Here is a 17,912-nt window from a genome sequence, read left to right as displayed (position 1 = left end):
TAAGATAAATATACACACAAATGGATCTGAGCTGTTAAACACTGTCAATGAATGATAGGCTCCAGTAAGTTGGCAAATTAAGTCCAATGAATTTGCTGGGTTGTTGTACTCAGCTATAACTGATTTGTTTGGTTCAGGTTAATCCACTCAGATAGCATCAACACCGCTGAACAATCAAAGATCAGTTAGGTCTAAAACTTTTTATTTTAGTTTATGTGTTAGTGTTTAACAGAGAGCTGAGTTGAGCTGAGCAGTCAAAACTGTTCTAGGCATTTTTTGGCGTCGACTCAGCTTCGTTGGCTCGTTGCTTAGCAGCCATCGTCACGCTTCCTGTGACATGATTGATTATTGATTAATTAAGTTGAAAAACTTGAAAGTTGTGTTTGGTCTTATAAGTAAGCTATGTAGAATAATTCCAAGGGAGAAAATTCTAAAACAGTGGTGGATGTGGGCCTGCCTTTTTGAAGGAGGCATCTTGTCAACTATGTGCATAAAGACCTTTCTCAGTTCTCACTTTATTTCTGTGCTCCTATGGCTTTCCCAAAATATTTTATCCTCTTGTTTTAGTTATTTTTCTCCAACAATTGAAGCATCTCAAAAGATGGGCTTGCTCTATCAGTACAGCAGCAGTCGTTCTTAGATCTTTTTCTGTGTCTCTGTCTCTCTCTCTTTCTCTTTGCAAGATGGGATTTAACTTAGCACCTTACTTCTTTCTTTATATGAATAGTTTGTCTGTTTAAGTTACCCATAGCAAAGATATGGCTCTTGCTAATCGGCCCAAGAAGGTGACATCAAGAATTGAATTCAAGAAGCCAAAAAGCATGCTTCTTCCTTTAACTAGCCTTGCCTCTGTTGAATCCTTATCAGTCCCTCTTGTTTGTACTCTCTCTCTCTCCCACTCTGCTTATTATGCTTTTCTTATCATGTGAAATTTTAAAGGATAAAGGCTCCGTGGTTCGTGTTTGTTTTGAGCAGGTCCAGGAAGTTGTTCTATCAGCAGATATTCGATGCACAGAATGTCAAAAGAAAGTAGCTGAAATAATATCAAGAATGAATGGTAAGATATCTAATGTCCTAACTGTGGTCTAAGCTTCCACATAACTGTAGCCACTTTGCCATTAGTCTGGTAGCTCAGTGGCCGAAAGCAGGAGGTCAAGGGTTAAAATCTGAGCTCCTTAAAAATCATTTGATATACAAAAATAGAAAAATTATGTTCTATGGTTCTTCATCGGTGTACCAATTATTTTGGAAATATACTTGGGAGAATTTTCCCAGTGCTAAAATTGATGGTTGAACAAATGGAAAAAAGTATTCTTTTTCTATTTTCTCATAAAAAGTTGGTGGTGGTCCTGGTTGCGTGCCTTTTATGCAGACATTTTTGCCTTCTTTGTTTCTTTTAACTAGTGCTTTCTATAGTAATTAGATAGGAATATTTGAGCTTCAAATAGTTTTTAAAGATTTCTGTGCCTCTATTATGGGTAAATCTCATCTAATGTTAAGATAAGCTGGTCTATACATGTTGAGAAATCAAAATAAAAAAAAAAAAAAAGAAAAAAAAGAAAAAGGTGCGATTCTTGCTAAAGTGTCTAAGTCCAAAGTCTGTTGCATTATTGGGGAAACCATCACTTTGGCTGTTCTGCAAATTTGATACTGTAATAATAGATAAATTATTGATAGCCTTTGGTTTCATTTTCTTGTACTGTTCTTTTTTTTTCAGATGTATGTGAAGTAGGGTATATCAGATGCATGCTTGATGCATAGTTGTCTTTTTGCTACAATACTTGATGAGTTCTTTGCAACTTGACCTGAGTTAAGATTCTTGATTTTCAGTTCAAAATAGAATTTTGCAGTTAAAGCTAAACTTCGGTGTAGTTTTTGCAGAGACAGATTCTGTGTCAGTTAATGTGTTGGAAAAGAAGGTAACTCTTACTTGCAGATATCCTGCATTTAAAGTACCTTCAAAGCAAGTTGCTGCTATAAACAGGAACCCTTTTAGCAAAATCGCCACCATCAAGCGGATGTTCAGAAATAGTTAACATGGGTCCAAAGTTGCAATATATGCGACTTGTAATATTCTCTGCCTGGAATGTGGATAGCCTGTGAACAACACAATTTTAGCGGAAAAAAAAAAAGGTGTATCAAGTTGAAGCAGCTTTGTACATAATTGTTATGTAACAATTGAAAAATTGTAGGACAAAATTCTATGTTTTTATGGTAAAGATTCACTTTTCTTGAGCAGTTAAACAGTTACATCAATCTCACCTTGCTTTCAAGTTACTTGTCATTGTAAAACTTTAATTTCTTGGCCTTCAGGGCAATTAAATTATGGTAAGGTAATGGCGAGATGGCTTAAATTTTGTGTAACAGAACCTTATCCAACAAGGAAGAGATGCTTCATAATATGCAATGAAGTAAAAGGAGTGCTTTCCCCTCAACCTTGAAGTTAAGGATAATAGCTTAAGTGTGACAAACAATGCCTTCACTTTAAAGTCTATAAGGAGAATCAGATACCACAAAGAAAGTTAAGAATTTCTAGCAGACAAGTCTCTGATTCTTCAAATCCCCAAAAAATCCAACCATTTCCTTTTCATTACCTTCTTTTTAGCCATCATCATAAAATCATCATTTACACCTTGAAAATGTCTGTTCACAGCTTCACACAAGCCAAGGCAAGGACAAAAAACATACTTAAGGAATTTTTGTTTCCTTTCTTTTTCGAACTCAGTTAAAATAAAACAAACAAAGATTTATTAAACACTAATTGGGTATTAATGTTCTTTTGCAGACTTGTTGTATGGTAATCAGAATTAACCTCGACTGCAATTCTTGCTGCAGAAAAGCGAGGAAAATTATACTCAACATGAAAGGTAAAAACTGATTCAATTAATGAAATGAAGAAATTAATTGTCCTCCATAGCTATCTAGATTCTCCGTTGAGTATTACTTACATGCAAGTCTCTTCTTTTCTTCATTGTAGAGATAGAGACGCATATGATAGCTAAACAGGAATGCAGAATAGTTCTGTGTGGAAGATTTACACCAGCAGATGTCGCGATAAAGTTAAGAAAGAAGATGAATCGCAGGGTGGAAATATTGGAAATACAAGAGTTCGGTGGCAGTGATGATAGACCTGAAGAGTCGAGGCCATTAATCTCTGGCTAATCCACAAAATAGAATATTCTGAAGAAAGAAAATTCCGGAGACGACCAATATGAAATTGAACATGATGTGTAGAGATAAGTATATACTTTTTTTCTAGAAATGTGAAAACAAATGTTAGAACAGATGCAAAAGAATGAACAAGCGTAGATTGTAGTTTTTACATTGCAAAATGTTACTCTAGAATGTTTTTGTCTTCGAAAATTTTTAAGAAAATTAATCAGTATGATCAAGAATTAGTGATTTAACTCATTTGGGAAACTATCAGGACAATATAAGACCACGGCCATCAATTTGTCTATTGATGTACAGGTACATGAAAGATATGGTTGAATTGGTTGAACTCTCCAATTTAACGAATCTTTACCTTCATCGATTTACTGGTCCAAACATTAGCTATTACTATTAATTAAGATTTTTCTTTTTTGTATATGAGAAAAAAAAAAGATTACAAATTGAAAGTAAATATCCAATAATTCAAAAATCTTAAATTTTGACGTCAAAATTATGATTTTAATCGCTGATATGAAATAGTTTTCTTTTTCATTGGATTGAATACTACCTCGATTTCTAAATACTTTGACCTGTGAAATTTCACTTTCTTAATAAAATCATTAAATTTATTTAATTATAAATTATTGGATAGATTGATTATATTATCTTTAATTTAATATTTGCAAAATGTAAAATGAAGCAATAATTATTAATCATATAGGATAAAAATGAAAAAAAAAAATACTCCTTAAAATTATAAATATGATAATTATTTTGCAACATATGACTTTGTAGATGTGACTGAGTATTTAGTATCGAGGTTGTATATGATATATTCGTAAATCGTAAGAGAAGTCCTCTCTCCCAAGCCCCAAATATGCATTGAATCCCATTCCAAACTCTAAAACCCAAACACTGTATTCATTGGATTGGGGCAGTAAATTGGGCTATGGCCTTTCCGGCACGTGTGGAAAGTTCCATAAGATCTTAATTTTAAAATCGCTGCCACGGGCCAGATCTTCGCTTTCCTCACTCGAGTCGATTTTCATAATCGGGAAAGGAAAGGAAAAGAGAGGAAAGGAAAGGAATTGAAATCCATAATTCCGGCACTAAAACAAAGAATACCCAATTTCTGAGCCTCACAGATTCACAATTCTAGATTTCACCCTCCATCGTTTGTGCTCACAAATCATATCTAGCGCGCCTTGTCGAAGCGAAAAAACTCCAAAACAAAACCCTAGCCCTAGATTTGCTATACAATCAAAAACAACAAACAATGGCTAGCGATGCTGATGCCTCTCGTCGCAAGCACCGTCGATCACCCTCAGATGAGGAGGCGGATAAGTCCTCGAAGCGACACAAACATCGCCACCACCGTCGCCACCACCACCGCTCGCACCGAAGCAAAAAGCACGGTGAGGAAAGTAAACAAGGTGGTGAAGAAACTGCTCCACCTTCTCCTCCTCCGGTTCCTGTTACTGTTTTTGGTAATTGTAATGATAGGATTGATGATGATGTGGAGGAAGGGGAGATTTTGGAGGAGGAGGGTTCTGGTGGTGTAGGTGTAAAGGATATTGACTTACGCAGTGAAGGAGTCGGTTTTCAAAATCTGGTGTGTTCTATCTGCCCTTATGTGTTTCAATTGTTTAATCTAATTGTTTCTGTTCAGCTTTGGTTTTCTGTTTGGTCACTAATAAAATTGGGGAAAGAGATATGTAATACATTTGAGATTGAGAAAGCTCGTTTTTGTCAAGAAAAGCCTTTTTGACTTTTTTTTTTTCTTTAAAACTTTTTTCTCCTACTCTGTTTTTTGAACTAACTTTCCCAGTGGCCAAACGGATGCTTATGGTGGTGTTTTGATTTCTATGAATGGAATGATGGATATTTTTTGTTTGGTGAGAGCTTTTTAGACTATGTCCCATACACATATGTAAGAACCTGCTTGCACTACACACGAACATGAGTGAATTGCAAAAAGAAAGAAGTTTCCTAGGCGTTTCAATGGAGAACTGGTGGCTTATTGTTGATTTGTAAGAGCTAGTTACATGTTTTTTTTTTTTCCTATTTCATTTCTGCATGCTCACTACATTTGCATCTGAATTACTTATTAAGTAGCGTTTATCATACCTCTGCAGTTCACGCACCTTAATTGTTCTTCATTGTATTGCAGGGAGTGAATGCTGACAACAGTGACAGTGGTTTGACAAATTCTAACAAAGCTATCACGTTTGACACTAAGTTTAGCTTGCCAAAAGATTCTAGGGCCAAGATTCAAGATGAATTAGTTCCAAGAGATGGCCTCAAAGTCGATGCTAATGGAGATTTGGGTCATGAATATTATAGAGATGGCAAGAAACGATATGACGAATCTGGGTCCTCTTCTAAAGGAAGCCACAACCGAAAGATTTATGGTGATGTTGATGCATCTACACCTGAAGGTGGTGAAAGCAAATTAAGCGATTGGGGGAGGTCTTCTTCTTCTGAGAGTGAGGGGCATAAGCACAAGACGGTAGCAGCAGCATCTCTTGATAGGAACCATGATGAGGTTCTTGCAAGGAGTAGATCTTTGTCTCGTGATTTTGCTAGGGACAGATCTCGGTCCCGCAGCATTGTAGAAGAGGAGATTCTTTTGAAGAGAAGGCGGCATGATGAAAGGGTTGATAATGATTCTGATGATGAAAAAATTGCTAGACGTCATAGGTATCTACGGTATGGCAGTACAGATTTAGACAGGGAGCATGGTAACAGCTACACCAGAAACTTGGGACGGGAAGACAGTCATAGCAGCTGGGATGTGCAAGGCAGAGAGATGAACAGGGAGAAGGAGAAAGAACGGAGAAGGGAGCAAGAACGAGAGAGGAGCAGGGACAGAGATCAAAGAAGAGAGGAACGAGAGAGGAGCAGTGACAGGGGGCAGAGGAGAGAGAAGGAACGAGAGAGGAGCAGGGACAGGGATCTTAGAAGAGAAAAGGAACGGGAGCAGAGCAGGGATAGGGACTTAAGAAGAGTGAAGGACAGAGAGAGGAGCCGAGATAGGGATCTGAGAAGAGAGAAGGAGCAAGAGAGGAGCAAGTTCACAGAGATTGACAGGGACTGGAGAAGAGAGAAGCAACTACATAGGAGCTTGGATAATGAGGCGGATAGAGATTGGGATAGGAAAAGGGAGAAGGAACTAGACAGGAGCAGGGATAGGGAAGAGGAGCTGGACCAAAAAAGGCAGAAAGAAAGAGAGAAAAGCAAAGATAAAGACATGTCCAGGGCTAGTGTTAGGCATAGAGATAGGAAGAGAGATAATGATAGGTATAGGGAGAGAGATAGAGTTAGGGACCGAGATTGGGAGAGTGAAAGGGAACGGGAGAGGCGAGGTGATAGGAATAGGGAAAAGGCCAGGGACATTAAGAGCGATTCAATAAAGGTCTATAATTCTCATGGTGATTCGTTAAAAGGTGATAGAGATAAACTAGAAAGGTATTACTTATCCCTCCATGTTTGTTTATTTTATTTCACATTTAATTCTTTTATCATTCAAAAGAACTGTTATTAACTGTTATTTTTCATCTCACTTTTTTTTTTTTTTTTTTAAATTTTTTGTTGTCCTAACTGGCTCTAGAGACGAGAAAGAACAGGATGATTTTGAGGAAAGGATTTCGTTAAAACTTGCTGAACAGGAGGAAGATCTTGATAGAGTTAAGGAGGAGAGTAGAAAGCGCAGGCAAGCTATCCTTGAAAAATATAGGAACCAGCAGTTACAGCAGCAAAATGAGAGACAACCAAAAGGTGTGGAAAAAGGTGCGTTTAATCTTTATTTGTGCATTGCATTAGTTTTTTCTATGCTTAAGTTAACTTAGAAATTAGCTTCCTAGTAGTTGCTCTGTTTGAGGTAAGTTTGATTTTCAAGTTATGCATACTGGCAGCTCAGATCTGGCCTTAAGGCAGCCTTCTCAGTTGAAGCTCCACTCTGTAAATTAGCATCCTACAAGTGGACTTCGTCCCGCTTTGCCATGAGACATCATAAGCATTTTTTTATATTTAATTTATTAAATTTTTTCCTTAAAATTATATCTCAAATTATTAAAAATATTTTTCAATCGAGAAAGAATTAAACCTATATATATATGCGCTATGTTTTTTAGGTTTTCAAATTCTTAAAGATTTAAATTTTGAGATTTTTTATATATAACTTTGAATTATTTACAATATGTAATATTTATATTTTTAGAAGTGTTGAAATTGAATAAGTATTTTATTATAATAGTTATGGTTAATGTAAGACCAATAATAAAAGTGAAATATTCCAAAAATAACTAATCTGCCAATACCATCACATAGTTAAATGATCTAACAATTAAATAAAATATATTAATAGCATTAATTCTAAAAATATATCTAATAAATAATGCTATGATTTTTAAATGTTGAATATATTTTTAACATATATCCACATGATTTATATCAATAGCATCACACGTTTTATTAATATTTTTAATGATCAAAACAATAGCATCATAGATTTTATGAATATTTTTAAAATATTAAGGATATATCATCAGGTGATGTGTGATGCTGTTGAATAAGAAATTTCTTTCTTCTTAAAAGAATGCAATTTGAATGTTTAAAAACAAAAATTGCCTGATGATTTAGTAAAATGGACAATGGAGTTGATTTATTAATGCAATGCAGTGTTGGCAGTTGACAATTTTTGGCATGTGGAAATGTTGGAAATTGGGCAGGGCGATTAGCAAGTGAAGGTGGGCCACATAGCTTCTTTTGCATAGAAGAGCAGAGCAGTTATTTTACTTTTACTGTTCTTATGAACTGTAAAATTGGCTTTTTTTTTTTTTTTTCATAGAGACAGTGTGTACGTGTAATGAGAAAATGTCCTAGTAAGAAAATATGATTTCTGAATTGGATTTCATAGCATGTAAGGGTTACAGTGCCTGTAAATTTGGCAATTTAAAAACTAAACATTTGATTTCTTAAGTTGGATTTGGACCTAGCCTATATTGAAAAGTGTTCGCATTAGTACTTTGCCAAAAGAAAAAGATATTGTTGACAGTATATTTTTGTAGCATTAGGTATTTTGGCAATGTTGCAATTCTGGTATATGAGTTGGAAGTGTGAAAGAAAAATCTAGCATTTTACTGATTGATGATTGAGCTTGAAACAGACTTGGCAAAAACTAGGATTGTTTGCCTAATGCTTTTATTTGTTTATCTGTTTTATTTTTCACTCGTGTTCTATGCCACTTATATTCCATTACTCTGTGTGTCGAGCAGATGTTGAACCTTCACAATGTGCCGTCCAATCACCACCGGCTTCTAATATTGCACAAGAAACTGTTGAAATCAAGATTGATGATGATGCCTATGTTGCTGAACCATCATTTTCTGTGGGTAAGTTGCCTCCACAAAATGGAAAAGAGGCTTCTGACGGGACCTCTGGTGCTGTAGGACTTGGAGAGGGTACTCCAAAGGTATGTCCTTTACTTTCAAAATTGTTTGCTGAGTGATGGTTTTTGAAAAGCACATTTTTTGCTTATGATACTTATTTTATTGCTTTGGGCAGAGTGAGGGGTCAGATGAAAAATATTGTGATGATATATTTGGGGAGACACCAACAGGAGTTCGTAAATCAGTAAGATCCATAGCTTTATGCAATCCTTTTTTTGTCTGCTTATCATCTCTTACACTCGTTGAGTTACATTTGTTTACATCCTGTGATAGAACAGTGAATCCAACTGGGATTACTCTTTGTGCATCTTATTTTAGTTTATTTTAATACTTGGAATACTTATCTTGCATGTTATGAGAATTATGGACAAATATGCTAAAATTTTCTGTGTGTAAACTTATGCAGGGCAAAGGAGATGGTTTACCAATTGTGCGGAGTGGTCTTAATGACAACTGGGATGATGCTGAAGGTTATTATGGTGAGTATGGCAATATGTGGTCATTTCTTATTTTAAAATTTCTTTTATTTTTTCTGTTTTATTCCTGAATATTGTCGGAAGACTGTACGTTTAAATCAGAAATTAAGTGTTTTCCTGTGGTACTAAAAAATTATGGTATGAGTCTAATATTATTTAAATCTACTATTTTCTACCTATTTAGTCTGTTTAGAAATTTTCTTTGGACATTGTTTCTATTTACTTATTTTCATTTGCGTTTTCAAGTTAAGGCTTGGCTCAAAGTTTTATACAAATTAAGAAGACGTCATTTTATATCATTGTTTAGATGACAATGAGTTAATATCTCATTTCTCTTATTTGTCCTATAGGGTTTTGTTTATGAACCTTGGAAGGCAATACAGTGATTAGGTTGATCTTTGAATCAATCTTTTACTTCTGTTCCTCCAATATTTATCTTGTTTCATTATTTCATTTGATTATTACTTTTCTTTATAGGCTACCGTTTTGGTGAAATTCTTGATGGTCGGTATGAAATTGTGGCTGCTCATGGCAAGGGCGTCTTTTCCACAGTAGTTCGTGCCAAGGACTTGAAAGCTGGCATTGGTGAACCCGATGAGGTGGCCATAAAAATCATACGTAATAATGAAACAATGTGAGATATCACTACCAGTATTTGTTCTTTGTATGTCTTATCATTGTTAGTAGTATAACAACTGATTTGATATGCTTCTGTGATGTAGGCATAAAGCTGGTCAGACAGAGGTCCAAATATTAAATAAATTAGCAGGGTCAGATCCAGAAAACAAGCGCCACTGTGTTCGTTTTCTTTCAAGTTTCAAGTATAGAAATCATCTTTGTTTAGTTTTTGAATCTCTTCATATGAACCTTCGTGAAGTCTTGAAAAAGTTTGGTCGCAATATTGGTCTTAAACTAACTGCCGTGAGAACATATGCAAAGCAGCTTTTTATTGCTTTGAAGCATCTTAAGAACTGTGGTGTTCTCCATTGTGATATAAAGCCTGATAACATGCTGGTATGTCTCTTGTACACCACATGCTTATGTTGCCCCTCCAGTTACTTATGGTTTCACTATTCGTTATTTAATTTCCTCTCTTCTTTTTTTAGGTAAATGAAGCAAAAAATGTTTTGAAGCTTTGTGATTTCGGCAATGCCATGTATTCTGGTAAAAATGAGGTTACACCATACCTTGTAAGCCGCTTCTATCGAGCTCCAGAAATAAGTAAGTTTCAGTCTTGAGCTATTATATGGGATGTGCTTTCTTATTGGACCAATGATTAAAAAAATGCGTATAGTTTACTTTTTGGGTACTTCTTTTCAGTTCTTGGCTTGACATATGATCATCCAATGGATATGTGGTCTGTCGGTTGCTGCTTGTATGAGCTATATACTGGAAAAGTTCTTTTTCCAGGCCCTACTAATAATGACATGCTGCGACTTCACATGGAACTGAAAGGTCCTTTTCCAAAGAAGATGCTTAGAAAGGTGAGACGTTTTCCTTTAATAATTGTCTATAGCAGTTGTTGCAATGGCGAACTTCCTTTAACTTTGGAGTTAATTTTCTCGTTTGTGTTTTGATGCACGGTTCAGGCCGATGCTTTCTTCCATTTCTCATACCACCTATCCTCCTGTTTCTCTTTCTCTCTCCTCTCTTTGTGCTTGTTCTTCTTGTTGTGAGGCTTTAAGTTGTTTGGCATGACTGTTCTGGAACTATTTTTGGAGTTTTCTTTTACTAATATTATGCCGTTCCAACTTTCTTGTTGCAGGGTGCATTTATTGACCAGCATTTTGACCATGATTTGAATTTTCATGCTATAGAGGAGGATCCTCTTACTAAAAAGGTGTGCTGTACACATCTATCTTTCCATCATCCATTAATCTACCTTTTCAACATTTGCATCTTTTTCTTGGTTTTCTTTCATACTGACAGATTTGACTTTTGTTTACCCAGACTATAAAGAGGATGATTCTAAATATAAAGCCAAAAGATATTGGATCAATCATTTCTAGCTCTCCTGGGGAGGATGCAAAGATGTTAGCCAATTTTAGAGATCTTTTAGACAAAATATTTGTGTTAGATCCTGAAAAGAGGTTGACAGTACAACAAGCACAACTGCATCCATTCATCACGGGCAAGTGAACCATGTTGCTGATTTTCTGACACCAGAAACGCGTTGCGCTAGATATTAGTATACTGACTTCATTTTCAGTTATCTAATCATTGGGCATTATCTGTCTTTATTTTCTATGTGCTGGCCTATGAGCTTTGGACAGTTATAGCCATCATTGAAGATATTTGGTCAGAAGTTCTCTTTACTGGCGGTTCTTTCAGGGGAATGTACTGTTTCTACTGTAAGACAACTTGCGTGTTTTCCCCTCTTGTAACCATTCTTGATTATGGGCATTGTGAAAATTTGACAAAATTTTTCACATATGTTTTTATTTACTGAGCCACTATTATATTTGTACCTTGTACATGGTTGCTGCTGTTGAATTGTGGGAAATCAATAAGGAAAGAAATATTTGGGATTCCTATGATTTAGAAATATAAATTTGTTTTTTTTTTTAACCATTTGCTGAAGTTGGCAATGTGGATCTTGTTTCCTTGTTATTTTGATGTTTTGTTTTATAGCTTTTGCATGATTTTGAATTTTGAATACCATTATCTTAGACTTGCAACATCGTTCAACCTCTTTATGTTTTGTAATTATTTTATTATGATTTTGTCGGAATTTTGCTCCGTCTTTAGGAATCTAATTCAATTTTTCATTCAGGATTTGGCTCCTTGCTTTGAGGCAACCCTCCAGTGCTTAAATGCTTATAAGGCACCCAGGAGAAGGTACCTTGAATTGTTTACTGGGACGTTTTCAAACACCCAGAGTACATATTGTGATCTTTTGATAACTTTTTTGGACTTACATAGAATTTTATGATTTTAATTCATATGCACTGTTTTGTATGTGTTTGAAAATGTTTTATTATATTGCTCATTTGTGTTTTATTTGTTTCCTCCGAAATAATTCCTTTATTTTGTTACTATGGGACCTGTGAGTTATTTGCTTTGCTTGTGCATTGGTTTCAAATGGAATCTCCTTGTACATGCACTGTGAACTATACATTTGAAAGTGGTATTACTATTACCATGGTTCACCTTTTCCCTAGTCTTGATGTGTGAGAATAGAATGTGACAAGGTGTCTTTAGCAGTCGGCCAGCTATATGCCTGTGTGGCTGAGCTAACTAGACAGTATCTATGTCTTTGTTTTGTGCGCTGTGATTTATATTTTGTATTATCTTTGCATGTATCTATGTTCTAATATTTTCTATGCATCTGATCCATGGACTACTATGCTGGAGGCGAATGCTCCTGAGATGCTGCTTCGACTTTAAAGTTAACATACATACTAGTAAGTAATTAAATTTTTAATTTGATTGCTGTTGCTCTTCTTGAATGGCTGGAGAAGTGGCCAACACGGTGTTGAAAATGCTAATGTATTGACATCTCGTCTTTATAGGGTATTGCTTTCATCCCCTTGCCGACTTGTAAGTATCTGAAAATTTATTGTTGGTCATGTGAATTATTTTCCTTATGATGAAATCGATGGTTTTGATGTTAATTTTCCCACCTCTTATGTCATAGCATCATAAATAAATGCTGCTTGAGATTCGTAGATTATGTTTCATACATGTGCATAATTTTAATATTAGCCATGTTAAGATATTAAAACAAGTAATGCAGCTAAATACTCAGTTCTATGAAGCATAACCTTGGTGTATAAGGTGTTATGCTTTAGTTTAAAGAGATTTGCTCAAAGAACTGGAAAAATAAAAGGGAAATATAACAAGCATCATTTATTTAAGATAGCGTTTTATTTGTGTGCTTGGTGAATGTTTGTGATCAATTTTACAATTTCTGAAATGCTTGCAATCATTGTTCAACTGCTTAATACTTTCCATGTGGCTAGACAACCAAATTTTGTGGTGTTATCACAATCTTGTCAAGATTTTCTGATCCCCTGGCAAACAAAGTGTGGCTACTGTTATGAGTTTGAAATCCCAAAATGAACCCTTAGGGCTTTATTCCTTAGCTAGAAGCTAGATAAAGAGAGTGCATGAGCATGAAGGTACCTTTTGCTTTTGTTCGATCTGCATATAGTTTGCTTGAAGCAAGATTTCATATATTTTCTTAATGATATAAATATCATACAGGATTTCTAACCAAACTATATATAACATAATCTCTGTAACTTCACAATTTCTTTATGCAATCTCTCAATGTAAATGCTGATGTAGCACGATGTTCTCCTCAGTCTTATTTCAATTTAGTTTTGGTGAGTGATAGATTTCTTCAATGAATAAGCCATTTAAAACACCCCCAACTTTGTATTCTGTTATAATTATACCCCAAATCAAACTTAACCCCTAGGACAACAATTTCTAAGTTTTGTTATAACTGCACTCCAATTTCAAATTAGGGCTACATAAATTCATAGAATAAAAAACATAAAATGTGACCCACTATTAGAATTAACCGATAAAAGTTAAGTGAAACGGTGCATTTCACTGTGCACCAGCTTCCACTTAACCCATATCTAACTCCTCTCTCCTAGTTTGAAAATTGCGTGCTTCTTCTTCTTTGTTCTTCTGTTTTTTTTCTTCTTCCATTTTTTCATGCTGAAGCCAGAAAAGAAAAATGAAGAAAAGTTGAAGAAGATTGTGGATTGATATCTCCATCATCTCCCTCCTATCTGTAGATCTTGTACAATAGAGCTTCAATTTCCCATGTCCCTCTCCTCCATGCCGTCCTCAATAAAATCTGTTTGACTTTTAATTCTCTAAATTACTAGCTTAAACAGAATGAGGAGTCATTAGCGTTGGGCGTCTCTGTTTTGCATCAATTATGGCTATCTTGTAATTGTGCCTTTCTCAAATCCTGACTAAGGTATTTGTTCTCTTTTTTTGTGCTTTTCTCATTCTTTTTTGTTTTTAATAATTCTTTATTAAATAGTGTGGTTATGTGGCAAAATAGTGTAATTATTGAATTGCTAGTTCTTACTTGGATTTCTTTTGTTTTTCGTTATTCAATATCTTCATCAATCATTTTCTTCTCCAATATATAAAAGAAATTGGATTCATTTTTGGAAAGAATTTCTGTTGTATTTTTCAAATGGAATTTTATTTTTCTGGAAATAAGAATTCATTTGAATTATGCTAACCCAATATAGTTGTATTGTGGTTGTTTTTAGGATTGATAATTGGGGCTTAACATCATTAGAGATACCTGTCTTTTATATTTGTAAATTGGTAAGACTGATGAGAGAAGAGGCACGAAGGAGAGAGAAAATGGGGTTGAGGGATTTTGGTTACTGTTGATGGAAGGGCAGTGGTAGGAGATGACTGATGAGGATAGGTGGGTTAAGTGAAACGCTCCTTTGGGATAATTTTAACTGCAGTTACAGATTTGGGTCCCACTTTATTATTATTTTTTTATTCAATTGAGTTGTCTTAATTTGAAATTAGGGTGTTCCAGGGGTTAATTTTGTTTTGGGGTATAATTTATAATAAAATGCAAAGTTTGGGGTATTTAAATGGTTTACTCTTTCTTCAATATATTTTATCTACTGAGTGAACATAATCTAAATGGGAATTCTTGAGGATTACTATTGTTTGTTGTCTCATCAGTTGCATCTCTGGAGAGCAATTGCTGGTTAAAATCTGTTAGCAAATGTTGTCATGCTAAGTATTGGCTGACAAGGAATTTACTTTCTAGTCTGGGACATGACAGTGCATTGACCCTTGCCTTCCCGAAAACTATAAGCTGGTCTGTGCACTATACAGGGTACCTTCTGAAATTTGAGGTTTCAGTTATTTTCTGTAAGAAAAAAGGAAAACCCCTTTTAGATATTGCAAAAACAGTTTTGAAGACCTTGGAAAAGTTTTAGTTATGTTCAGTAATTAGTCAAGATGGTGTTTTTTCCTAATGGTAGATACAACAGCAATGCTCAATGAACCCTTAAGTTTGTGTTTAGTGAAAACTTCATTGTCTTTTGAAGCGATTTAAAAATGAATGTTTTTTATGTTTGATATTTTTACTTTTTTGTGTAAGAAATATGTGAAGAATGGCAAAAACCAGCTTGGGAACTCCGGTCCTGGTATTGATAACAGCTGGCCTGACCATAGTTCCCCCTACTCAGACTGAAACCTTAAATATGATTGGAATTTTCTTCTCTTCTCTAAGTGGTTTTGATGTTAGCCTCTACTAAAAAGTTATGCTTCCTACTTTCCTGTCACCATATCATTAGCTTTAAATCATAAAAAGACAAGACAATGTGGGCAATTGGGTAGATTTTCTGACTATAGATTGTAAGTATAGTTTACCAAATTGAGCTAATAATGTCTTAGGACATGCATGATTATGTACATTTTTATTTCTTAGGTGGTCTTGCACAGATAGAATGCAGCCGTCGTATTGATTCCTTAGCCAAGCAAGGAGTTATCAGGTCATGGACTTCTTTGATTGCTTTCTCTTTGCTTTCTTTTTGAGCATCATAGGTTTCAAAATTTATGCAATTATTTGAGGTGGTTGTTTTAGGTTTTGCATCTTGATTAGGGAATTGTTTTACTAGTGTGGATAGTCTACATACTCTTTTGTATTCTTATGATCTGTTATTTTTATGTGGAGGCATTATTAAGAGTCCTTGTCCATCTTAGGTTTTGTTTCTTACACATACTTCTAAAATTTAAAAAGAAAATAGAACTGTTTGTGCTTTGTCTTTTTCTGTCTCATCGACTTGTAGCTCTTGCTAAAAAACTTAAGATTATATTGGAACAATTCATAACTTGATCTGATATCTGTAATTGTTTCCATTTTCGTGGAGAGAAATAGAACAAGATAACTGGGGGAAAACAGTGGATTCTTTTGTGGCGAGAGATAAAAAAAAGTGAAAAAAAAAAAAAATCTAAAACCGTGGTGGAATTTTGAATTGGAAACTTGAATTTATTTGAAAATGATTAAGTTGGATATTTTAGTCCATTTCCTTTTTTGGTTGTGGCCTCTAACTAATTTTGCGGAAGTAAGGGTTGCCTTTTTTATTATAGATTGTGTCTAAATAGGAAAGAGCTTTGCGGTGTTAAATTTCGAACTTTGGGATGATGGTTGAAATCCTGCCTTTCTTGTCTTAATTAAAATTATTCAATTTGTGCATAAGACAAACAAACATTAGGAAATTTGAACTACAAGTGTGTTGCTTGATACCTGATGGCACCTGTAGAAAAAGTAAACTTAATTTTATGTTCATATTTCCCTTTGAAGTACTGGTGTACTTGAATATTGCATGGCCCTTGAATCTTTTAGTGCGCTGAATCACATGTATGTCAACCATATCTGAAATGAAGATTGGCCTTTGAAGTCCAAAGAAGGGGTCTCCAAGGTGAAATTGCTATTTGCTTTCATTCTTTTTATGGGGTCACAACACAGCAGTGTAGGGCGACCCTATAGTGAACATCCTTCAGAGGAAAAATGATATTCAGAAATGGAGTTACTCATTCTTTTCTCGTCTTTTTTTTTTTTTTTGTTGTTGTCTTAGTGAAACTAGTATTATTTTTGTTTTCTCATTTTTTCAAGTTTTCTAAATGTTCATTGCATTTCAGTATCATTATTTTTTCATTTTTTTTATCCTTTTTTAGTACATTTCCTTTTGGGTTTTATGGACAGTCCCTGACCACAATTTTGGAGAATTCGTTGCTTGTATCTTCAAAACAACAAACCTTGATTTGTTGTTTTGAAGTGAATCTCTGTGATTGTTACTGCAGGTGCATTTTCTTTAAGTGAAATAGAATCTTTGGTTTCTGCTGGAACAAGATTTGTGTTCTTCTATAGCCTAATATTTTTCTGCAGCCATGGCTGCAACATATCCTATAATAGCTTGAAGCTATGATATCACTGTTGCTTTATAAGTTTTATGCATTACGCTTACCTGGTGATGATGTGATTTCTTGAATAGCATTTACATAATTTGCTTTGTTTGACTTTTGAATCCTTCAAATATGTGATTATATATTCGAGGGGCTTCATAGCTCTGTATTGCAGTGGGACTTCTGTAGCTTTTCCAAAACAAGATATAATGTAGTCAACATTTGGTGGGTATGCATATGAGATTAAAAGAGTTGGGTTTGGGTACGATATTTTTGTGGGTGCAACATTTCTGTTAGCTGTTCAAAGACTTGAGCAATCCTGGGAGAAGTGAATTGAGCAATGTCAGCGTCTTCTACCTTGATATCTGTCCTCCCTATTGGTTATAATGAAGTACAACAGATTTTGCCGTTTTCAGTTTGTGCTTCAGCCAACTTCATATTCAATGTAATGTTTGTTAGTAAAAAATGTTATTGATCGTTCGGGATGAAACGGTGGTTTTGGAGTGATGATGCCACATTTTCATTTTGTATCAAGTATTGCCATTTAGGATTCCTGCTGGCCTTTTACTCCCTTGTTTCTGGCGTTTGCTCACGTAAGATTATACGAGAATATCTATAATCTAATCTATAATCAATAAAATATATGAAAATGGGAATGTGGTGAATATAAAATAATCATTGATAAAATTATTTTTAAAGATTTTAATTTTGTTGGTTAAAAAAATAATATTTATTTGATTGGTTATATTATTATTTTTATTTAAATTTAAATTCTATTGATTAAAAAAATAAAATGAATTAAAATAAGCTATCTTTAATAGTCTAAAAGAGTGAAATTTTATACAACATATTCATTCAAATTTTTAATTTATGTTTTATTAAACAGGTTTTATCCTATTTAAATAAGAATTATATATTGTGT

At 34.6% G+C, this 17,912-nt stretch overlaps 3 protein-coding genes across 8 annotated transcripts; all 3 read left to right on the top strand.

Moving 5' to 3' along the window:
• Positions 1–464: 464 nt before the first annotated feature.
• On the top strand, positions 465–2,244 carry LOC105642011 (uncharacterized). Of its 3 annotated transcripts, none has more exons than XM_020682435.3 (3): positions 465–875; positions 976–1,057; positions 1,718–1,858. In XM_020682435.3, exons 1-3 carry the CDS (start codon positions 759–761, stop codon positions 1,759–1,761), a joined length of 243 nt encoding a protein of 80 aa, XP_020538094.1. In that variant the 5' UTR covers positions 465–758; the 3' UTR covers positions 1,762–1,858. The 3 variants fall into 3 exon arrangements, with proteins under 3 accessions (XP_020538094.1, XP_012082074.1, XP_012082073.1); XM_012226684.4 differs by lacking the exon at positions 1,718–1,858 and adding an exon at positions 1,882–2,244 and having other exon boundaries at positions 489–875; XM_012226683.4 differs by lacking the exon at positions 1,718–1,858 and adding an exon at positions 1,873–2,244 and having other exon boundaries at positions 498–875.
• Positions 2,245–2,389: 145 nt separating this feature from the next.
• On the top strand, positions 2,390–3,363 carry LOC149493027 (Copper transport protein family). Its single transcript, XM_089726897.1, has 3 exons — positions 2,390–2,669; positions 2,786–2,867; positions 2,978–3,363. Exons 1-3 carry the CDS (start codon positions 2,640–2,642, stop codon positions 3,160–3,162), a joined length of 297 nt encoding a protein of 98 aa, XP_089583023.1. The 5' UTR covers positions 2,390–2,639; the 3' UTR covers positions 3,163–3,363.
• Positions 3,364–4,144: 781 nt separating this feature from the next.
• Positions 4,145–17,542, top strand: LOC105642010 (uncharacterized). Of its 4 annotated transcripts, XR_002285356.3 has the most exons (15): positions 4,148–4,765; positions 5,324–6,621; positions 6,764–6,942; positions 8,430–8,626; positions 8,719–8,787; positions 9,010–9,082; positions 9,557–9,713; positions 9,802–10,093; positions 10,186–10,300; positions 10,400–10,563; positions 10,845–10,919; positions 11,030–11,430; positions 11,853–11,917; positions 12,434–12,483; positions 12,592–17,542. XR_002285356.3 is itself a non-coding variant. In XM_012226680.4 (12 exons), the coding sequence occupies exons 1-12, from the start codon at positions 4,430–4,432 to the stop codon at positions 11,216–11,218; spliced, it is 3,144 nt and encodes a 1,047-aa protein (XP_012082070.1). In that variant the 5' UTR covers positions 4,148–4,429; the 3' UTR covers positions 11,219–11,524. The 4 variants fall into 4 exon arrangements, 1 of the variants encoding a protein (XP_012082070.1); XR_016322853.1 differs by having other exon boundaries at positions 4,145–4,765; positions 6,764–6,930; positions 11,853–12,483; XR_002285355.3 differs by having other exon boundaries at positions 11,853–12,483.
• Positions 17,543–17,912: the final 370 nt, after the last annotated feature.

This window comes from Jatropha curcas, chromosome 10, assembly GCF_041381405.1.
Source record: "Jatropha curcas cultivar XTBG-Jc1 chromosome 10, XTBG_Jcur_1.0, whole genome shotgun sequence".
In the NCBI taxonomy this organism is placed as follows: Eukaryota; Viridiplantae; Streptophyta; class Magnoliopsida; order Malpighiales; family Euphorbiaceae; genus Jatropha; species Jatropha curcas.
This window is presented reverse-complemented; position numbering and strand designations above follow the sequence as displayed.